Source organism: Eleginops maclovinus, chromosome 6 (assembly GCF_036324505.1).
Source record: "Eleginops maclovinus isolate JMC-PN-2008 ecotype Puerto Natales chromosome 6, JC_Emac_rtc_rv5, whole genome shotgun sequence".
NCBI classification, from domain to species: Eukaryota; Metazoa; Chordata; class Actinopteri; order Perciformes; family Eleginopidae; genus Eleginops; species Eleginops maclovinus.
In genome coordinates, this window is record NC_086354.1 from 11,133,381 (window position 1) to 11,142,640 (window position 9,260).

A 9,260-nucleotide genomic window follows, 5' to 3' on the forward strand; every position below is an offset into this window, starting at 1 on the left:
GCAGAGGCATCCCCCCATGGGGGAAGTTTTCATAGTTTTCTCTTTCTTCTTTTAGCAACACACACACACACACACACCTATTATACCTGTAAACTGATCCTGAACCAGCTTGTAACATTGTGTTTTATACCTTTTCATAGTACATTATTACATTGTTATGGCATACATGCATAAGCAGCATTTAGCCATTGTTCAAGTCAAGGTTGAGCTTATTTAAATCTTCAGAAATCATACTCTTTATGTCCCATACTAAGGTCATGCCCCCTATACAGTATATTAAGATATACTTGTTTTAATAATATAATATATATTGAAACCATCCGAGAAGAAGCTCAAAAAGGAGAAAATTCTGTTGCGAGGAAATAACATACTGAATCTTCTTTCACATGACGTAGGCCCAAATCAAGACATTCATTTTTTGTTAGGTATAACAGGCAAAAAAAGGATCTGCAATGTGAGAATGTATTAGCAATAAATAGCTAAAAAGGACATGTTATATAGGTGTAGTGGACTTTCTGTCTAGAAAAATAGTGATGTACAATTATAAAATAGAGGTACTGCAAAAGTATTTGTGGTAGGTGACTGGAATTATACTTTAGTATCATTCTTTGGTACATGTAATATTCATAGTAAATACTGAGACTGTCCTACACATAATAAAAGTTAGATCTTCCAGCTCAAACAACTTAAATAATTAAACAATTGTTTAGAGGTTTATGAAATGTTGGGGCTCACAGTGATTGATTATTAGATATATTTCCAAAGATGACTGAAGACCATTAGAGGCCGACTAAAACAAACAGACAATTCACATTTCACTTTGATTTAGTCCAGGAGTCCCTCATGTTTTATTGCACAATAATCCAACTTTTCCAGGAGATGCAGCAGGAAGACTACAATGAAACAAAATACTTTGTATAGCATATGCTGCAAACATTGATTGACGCCTCAAAACACAAATTCTTTTACAGCCTGCTTGGATACATCTTTGTGTTTACATATCGAACAGAAGTCTGTAGTCCTACTATCCTGAACACTGTATTTCTCCTATTTAATCTGCATCTGCTGGTCATTGCTAGGCAGCTCAATTAATGAATAATGCATTTACAAGTGGAGCTGGGCTGGTTGCAAATGCACTTTTATGACAAGTAGTAGAGACATTATCCAATAAGAATGTAAACACATCTCCACACCTTCAATACTTTTTCCTTACACAGCACTGCACTGCCGTTTAACGGCTGCAGTTATCCCACGTACTGTTATCTTCACTGACACCGTGACAAGTGTGGTAAATATAATGCCTTACCTGTCGTCTAAACAGGAAAATAGTTAAGATTTGGACTGTTCCTACAGCAATGATAAAGCTTTACCAGGAAACTTCAGAGGGGTTCAGATCGTAGAAAACACCGTTGGTATGAACGCCTGTCGCCCTCTTCATGTCAGGGAGGAATATTCACAGATAGACTTTGTCAATCATGTTTTTAGGTTATTATCCTCTGCCGGGCTATTGGCTGCCCATTGTTTAAAAACAGCTAAATACATTGTGAAGGGGCATGGGGGAAATATAGGTAGTGAATATGTTTAATATTATACTGTAGTAGCATGCTGAATCAGTTATATCCTGCTACATTAGCTTGTGTCTTAGTATTTCATAAGTTTGTGTCCCGGACACACAGTTGGGCTGGTTAGTCCGCTATCCATGTCTTAAGTCGTTCCCAGCTATGGCCATCCGGTTGACAACTACGTGTTTCAACACCATCTCCGGAATGAGTTCTTCCCAAAACCACTTTTGTGGAAATACCGTAGTAGTTCAAGTGCCTCAAAAAGGAAAAAAATCAGGAGGAAAAAGTGTCTCTCCCCTCTCAGAATGGTCCTTACGAAGTGCAAAAGTTTATTAATAGGATTAATTTTTGTTGCTTCAGTGGGCGTTATTTTAAATATTCCTCTTGCCGCCGCTCTGCACTCATACGATGGTCTCATCAGTCATTTTCTTAGTCGACTTGGTCGGCACAGAACGTTGGGTGGTGTGTGCCCCTTTCATGTCGGGCATGAGCAGGCGCACTTTCTGATTGGTCCTCCTCCACTCCGAGTACAACTGACAGTGATACCGAAATGACACCTGAGATTCAATGGAAGAAAAGTGGGAGGGGGCAAGAGAGGCAGAGGAAAGACAGACATCAGTTAATCTGACACCAAGATATGTGAGACAGAGTAGTATGTCTGCAGGACAGGAACAATATGCTGACTGAAGAACTAAAAGTTACACCAGCTGTGAGCAAAACGGGCTAATATTTCACACATTTGATATTAGGATTCTTTTACAGCAGATAAGAGGTTTAGGTTCCAGAACAAACTTTGTGACTCACAATACATGCTATTTTTAGTGTATGGGGTCGAGTCAAATTAAAGTGCAGAGTATAAAACACTTTATTCTTACTCTTCCCAATTTGTTGTGTGTAGGTGCCTGCATGGACTATCTGGCCACCTTTCAAACCAAGGAGTGCTGTGTGCCAGAGATTATCAAGTTGCACATGCCCTGCCGTCTCTATGCTTTGACTTTGTGCAAGTGCTATTCAGGGTCCTATTGGAAGCAGAAAACAGTCCCACAAAATCAACAGCAGAACATAGATCTGTTAGCTCAGTTTGTCTTTGTATTGTGTCGTGTGCCAGTATACATTTGTTTTTCAAATCTATGTGGGACAAGAAGAAAGATAAATACGAAGACCAGCCTATGGGTAAGAAGATGCCAGAGAGGAAAAAAAAGTTTGTCCCATTGCCTCAACAGAAGCACATACTGTAAAAGTCAGAAATATATTTTGTTTACCAGTGTCCAGAGGATGTAGATGGTGAAGAGGGCGATGGTGAGGGCGATGAGGCCAACAGCCTCCAGTCTGCTCTTCAGCTGCAGATGGTCCTGTGCTCCCCTCAGACACAGCCAGCCAGAGATGGCTGCCAGCGGCGTGATGAGGAGGAAGCAGGCCATGTCACACAGCAGTGTGCGCTTCTCACTACGAGGGCCTGGGTCCTTCAGCCACTGAGAAGAGCAAAATCAAGAGTTAATTTGGTTTAATGAAAACAGGCTCTCAGTATTAGCTTAACGTTTGTATGATTGATTGGTGCATCTCAGTTTGCAATGACTGAGAATTTAAAAAATGTGTGAATGTTGTGAATTTAGTGCAAATCTGGTCTGAATGCATTACTGATATGAATAATAGTCATATTAAATGGTCTGGCAAACATCTTATTAATATTAGCAAATTATTTTATATCTTTCGGATGCTACTGAAACATTGCTGAAGAAGAAAACTCTTCTCCCTTGCTTTAGACAAATAAGCATTTTTCCACATCTTTTTGCACAAACAGAAAGAAAGATCCTGCATCCTTGAAGATAACCCTCTAACCTGTGTGAGTGGTTGTGGTCGACGTTCAATGGTGAATTCTGTGTGGCAGAGTTCACAGTAGCTGGTGTTGGAGGAGGACAGCCACTTCTCCAAGCAGCTCTTGTGCACTTTACCCAGCGTGCCAGTGCAGTCGCAGGGTGAGAGCAGTGTCTCCCCTCCAGCTCCCTCATGACAAATCCGACACATGCCCACATCACTGTGGAGCGAAGTAGAGAATGTGATGATTAACAAAGGTACTAATTACTCTATATTATTCAAGGGCCATACGTCAGTTCCTCCCTCTCTTACCTCTGCAAGCTCACCGCTTTGACAACAGTGGAGAGTGGGCGGCCATCTTTAGCCGTAACCTTGGCAATGTACTGGGCTTGTGTGGTCGAATCAGACTCCTCCGAATCCTTTGAGGAATCGGGTTCGGTGTTCCCGGAGTAATCACAAAGGGAGCCAGGTAGGTGGCAGCACCCTGACGAAGACATGGCTGAACGGACGGTTATCAGGACAAAGATGAGAAGAACGACGTCTTCAAAAAAAGGTCAGATCCAAAAACAAAGGTCCAACTCCTCTCTTCCTCTGCCCACCTGCAGAGCAAATGACTGGTTATAAACAAGAGAAATAGAATGAGTTATTTCAAATGTCAACATAAGTGAGAATGATGTCATCATTGCAAGCCTCTCATCAGACTCTATGAAACTCTAATTTATGCTATGTGAGAGAGAGCAAGGTCTAGGCTCTGGGTGTCAAAAAACTAGAAATAGTTGTTACCACAAAAACCTTAAGTAACGTCCCAAAGCAAGCCATGAAATCGTTAAAACATTATATTAACAAATTAAATCTATCAGTACGATGGCATGATATCCAGTTAATAATTTACTTCAGCCCCACGAAAAACTGTCAAAAGATCATGATGACAAGGTTTCTTACAGTGTCAAATTCGTCCTGGTGCAAGGAAAGGTGCACCAGGAAGAATTGTCAGCATGCAACTAAAGAAAAGGTCTGAAGGAACAAAAGTGGCACAATTACATTTGGAATGTCTTCCTTAAATATAATTGAATGTTTAAATAAAATGTAACTCAATTACAGAATGCAGCACATTGCTGTACCCGTTCATTTTCACTGGTGTTCGTGTGCATCAGGAAGAAACTGTGTGCCCATACCAGTCCTGCAGACTACTGTCAACAATACAATCGTGAAAAGATGAACATTTTAATAACATTAATACTCTAGTCTAGAAGTATATTCATGATCCCAAAGCTCCCGGGGATAAAGAAAAAAAAAAACACGGCATGTCATGGCGATTTAATGCACTGTTATTAAATCGAGTAGCTTAGATGTTATCATCATACTACACCGCAAGAAAATAAAACCCTAAACTGTAAGATGTCGTGAGCACTGTTAACATATACAAACTACTGTATTCGACGATTAACAGCTGAAATCCACATGTCATTTCTGCAGACATGTAGATGATTGATACTGTCATTACTGTACAGCCACAAACAAAAGCACAATTCATTTCAATCCAAGATAAACATCTAACGCTAAAACAGCCAAACAGTCGTCACCCAACACACTGATACGTTACGTTATTATATAGGAACGTTGATAAACAGGGTGAAAAACAGATGTTTGTGTAAATGTACTCACCCGACGGCCTTCCCTTTTTCTCGCTTGGCCTTGGCCTTGGCCCTGCGTTTACCAGACACAAGCTAGCTGAGCTAACTGGACAGCCCTAGCTACAAACTATGACATTGACATCTAACCAAAAGGTGGTAATTTGAGGGTGAACAAAAGACGACCACATGCGCTGCATCCTCTCCATGGCTTGTGGTATATCTCCCACGGTTGATATTGTTCGGAAAGGTGAAAAGAAACGACTGTTTCTGTCAGGATTACCAGAGACGGCTAACGTTGCTAACAGGCTAGCAACGGGCAAGCCCACTCCAGCAGCATCCCTCAGCTGTGCATTGGTCATGTGACTCAATGCTGTCTTCATAGTGATACTGTAATAACGAACACTTTGCACACATATCAGGTTATCAACGTATGAAATACGAATAGAAAAATAAACCACGCTTGTAAGAACTACTGGTAATGTTATAGTGAGATATATTATATCTACCATGTTCCGTGAGACCTTACTGCTAACGTTTTTTATGGTGTCCTGATTGTTGCAAGTGCTGTTTACTAGGGGCCCTGAATGCTGCACACGGTCAACATAAACGAACAACATGTTTGGATAACCTGAAGCTTTTGATATTTTAATCTATTATCCTGTGAGTATTGGTTTAATTTTAACAAGACATTGACCATTCATTTGGTATTTCGATGTCAAAATACCATTATCCTCCAAACATCTGTAGTAAGAGATGACATAAAGTAGGCTACCACTATGTGGCAGTGTTTAGTCGGATTACGGTTGACTGTTGTGCTACATGTGAGGTTCAAGGACCTTCAGTGGTTGGATGCAGGGCTTGAGGGGTTCCCAGAAAAAAGGCAATTAAGTAAAGTCACTACAAACTAGTAGCCTACAATGACAAAATACAACAATGCCACTACGAGGTCATTATAGTTTATCTGTCTAATGAGTTGCGTTTGTGGTATTTTTGGCAATACTAATAGACTTGATGAACAACTACAAATGCATCAATGGTAATAATCAAATATATAAGGTTGCTCAATTATGATTTTTTAAAAAAACGTATACTCAAAGTGTATTTTGCTCATAAAACGTCTGTACTATTGGTTAATTTTACTTTTTACTGCACTAGATTGACATTTTTTAGAAGGTTAAAATGCGTAGAACCTATGATAAAATATGCTGGGCTTTTTCATATAAATATACAATTATGAAAACAATATGATTTCTTGCTGCACTGTTAATTACCCAACAGTAGCCTCCAGGTGAACGTTGATAAAACAGTGATGAGGATTTAATAATATTAGACATAATATGACACTGTCTGAGGTCTGAGGCAAATCTGTTGCATTATGAATACTTTAACACTTTTGGTACATTTTATTTACAATGATTACATACTTAAACTTACAATTCAAGATTCAAAGGATTTAATGTTATATGTACACTAGCTACACTAGCTACTAGCTACAATGAAAATCTTAAGTCCCGAACTCCTCCAACAATGCAATATAGTTATGTAAGACATAACACAATTGAATAAAAAATAAAAATACAGCAAAAACCAACAGAGTAGAATAGAATAGTGCAGGTTATGTTGCAGACCAATGTGCAGAGTAATGCAGATGAAGATGAAGTAAACAATATACATGTCAGGAAAATAAATAGAAACAATAAGCCAAATAATACAGAGAATGTTGTAAATGACAATAATGTAGAACTTCTCAAGATGGAATTTATTTATAGTGAGCATTGTAGGATGCAGCTTCTTCTTCGGGATCTGAATACTTATTCCATGATCTAGGCATTAACATTTGCACATTCTAGTATTGGAACCATATCCAGCGACCTTGGGCTGAGTACAAACTGAACCAATGATCCGTAAATACAAAAATATCAAAGGTTTTGTTATTATTGGCTTACTGGGTGAGTTGAACTTTGTTGACTTGATGGAATTGTAAACATGTTTTTCCAGGCCAATGGCTTATTTTTTCTTTACAACTTTATTTTTAGCATCAGCTACCTCAAAGATAACTCAATGACATTAAATCATGCAAAAGCAAACATTTCAAAAAGTCTAACCTAATCAAAATATTGACCAAATAATGCAATACTCAGACATATCTAGCTCTAGATCATTCTGTGATCATAATGATTAATTTTTGTTACTTTTAGACCAAAAGTTAGTATTATGTGACAGATATTTATATACAGTATATCCATTTATATACAGCCGCGGAAAAAATTAAGAGACCACTTCAGCGTTATCATTTTCTCTTGTTTTATTATTTATCTACAAGTCTTTGAGTTAAATAATTATGTTTTTTTTTATTGTATTCTATAAACTACTCAAAATGTTTCTCTGTGTTGGAATTCAACAGACTCTGGAATGGCTGCCATACATGTAGAGATAAAGATTTAAGAAAGATTTAGAGCGGTCTCTTAATTTTTCCCGGAGCTGCATATATAAAAATGTCCCACTTTTGTGAACTAAAATAGAAACCTCCACGTGTAATTTTTAACCATTAGTTAAACAATATCTATTTTTGCCTTACCCTCTACCCTGGCCTTTTCATTCTACTTTGAACCCAAATACTGATAAAGGGGTCAGCGTATCTACTTAGAGCAGGGATCATCAAACACACACACACACACACACACACACACACACACACACACACACACACACTTCAGAGCGTGTTTCTCGTTAGTTGTTCCGCTCCTCTGTTTGGTCAAAGTCCAAAAGAAATCATGAGACACTACCTCACCGCATGAGACATGAATGTCAGTAACCTTCAACATTGACTGAAACACGAATGCAGTCACGGTCCATTTGCACATCACACATGTATTAAATGCAAAACAAAATACTTGCATATGTCTTTCTGACATATTTAGCAATACATTTCAGGTGATGTGTTTTTGATGGTTACTTGATTCATGATCCATTTGTGCCGTCACAATGGAGTTCTGAGGCTGGTAGACGAGGTTTTTAAGAGTTTACTTGACATAGAAGAGATACTACAAGTTGCAACAGTGCGTAGCTAAGTCAAATTAGAACGTTTCATCTTTTAACTTCATTGTGTCAGCATCATGTTTCCAGCGTGATACTGCAGGAATTTCTCCTGAAAAAGAATTGATCTCATCTTCGGCTTTATCGATATTTTGTAATTTTGCAGTTTATAAAAAAGCATATGACTCCTTCAGCTATCTTGTAATGCTTTCCTCTCTCTTCAGCTGTTAGGACAGTCACGGAAAACTGCATGTTCAGCTTCTTTGTCACACGTGTAGAGAACAGTAATAAATATTTAGACACTAATAATCTTTTGATTTATAATATTTAACTTATATGTATGGGTCGCGTTTAGAAATATTGACCTATGGATTGTGAAGATTGACACAAACATACATAATAATATACCAGTATACGTTTCATTTCGACATAATGAACCTACAGTATAGATTGCAGAGAGAGATGGAGGGATAGTGATCCGAACATAGATGCAGACAGATGGAAGTAGTCAGACAGATTGTCAAACTTATTCCCAGCGTTTGGCTTTCAATAACAGTATAATTAAATCCCTGCAGTTCCATCTCATGATCCTTTCAACGGTCAGCAGTAGTCCTCATGAGCACCAGCAGAAGGCAATAATTCAGTTTCTCTCATTTTCCAATGCACGCTTTTCCTTGTGAGAACTAATTTGACCCTGCTGCCTTTCTCATACTACAAATGTATATCCAATTCCCAATTGTCGAATAGGACATACTCTTGTGACCATTTACCTTCTCACACTCCAGCTATTAAATGTCGTTGAATATGAGATCGTTTTCTGGAGATACAAGGCCAACTTCAGCAGAGTCCATACAAAAACCCAGTATAATATGTTTAACCAAACCCATTTATTCCATCTTAATTTGGTATTGCGTAACAAGAGGCACACCGTACCGTTTCATCTGACACTAAATCACTCTTTCCACATCCAACCTAGTCATGAGACCTTCATAACCTCTCTAATGCAGGACATTACATTATTAGTTTTTACTCTACAAATGTGAACAGTGAAACCCTGCACATGACTCCAACTTGTCATTCTGTGCTCCGAATTAAAAAACTGTGCGTACTCGTTCAGCTTCATTATTGAATCACCAACTGACTATTCTGAGTGCAGTCAGCTGATTGGTTAGCATCTTTCAGATAAAGAAGAATATCGTAAAGGCAGACTTAT

General features: G+C 38.5%; 1 protein-coding gene across 2 annotated transcripts; it reads right to left on the reverse strand.

Moving 5' to 3' along the window:
* Window positions 1-819: 819 nt before the first annotated feature.
* LOC134866469 (E3 ubiquitin-protein ligase MARCHF2-like) lies at window positions 820-5,366 on the reverse strand. Of its 2 annotated transcripts, none has more exons than XM_063886673.1 (5): window positions 5,043-5,366; window positions 3,690-3,991; window positions 3,402-3,597; window positions 2,825-3,034; window positions 820-2,119 (listed from the first exon to the last, which is right to left on the reverse strand). In XM_063886673.1, exons 2-5 carry the CDS (start codon window positions 3,872-3,874, stop codon window positions 1,964-1,966), a joined length of 747 nt encoding a protein of 248 aa, XP_063742743.1. In that variant the 5' UTR covers window positions 3,875-3,991; window positions 5,043-5,366; the 3' UTR covers window positions 820-1,963. The 2 variants fall into 2 exon arrangements, with proteins under 2 accessions (XP_063742743.1, XP_063742742.1); XM_063886672.1 differs by having other exon boundaries at window positions 3,690-3,976; window positions 5,043-5,365.
* Window positions 5,367-9,260: the final 3,894 nt, after the last annotated feature.

Excerpts from the sequence above, each read along its gene's own strand:
- LOC134866469 (XM_063886673.1), bottom strand. The coding sequence starts at position 3,874 with ATGTCTTCGTCAGGGTGCTGCCACCTACCTGGCTCCCTTTGTGATTAC. Across the intron at positions 3,598-3,689 it reads AAAGCGGTGAGCTTGCAGAG|TGATGTGGGCATGTGTCGGA; the intron begins GTAAGAGAGGGA and ends TTCGCTCCACAG. Across the intron at positions 3,035-3,401 it reads GACCACAACCACTCACACAG|TGGCTGAAGGACCCAGGCCC; the intron begins GTTAGAGGGTTA and ends TGCTCTTCTCAG.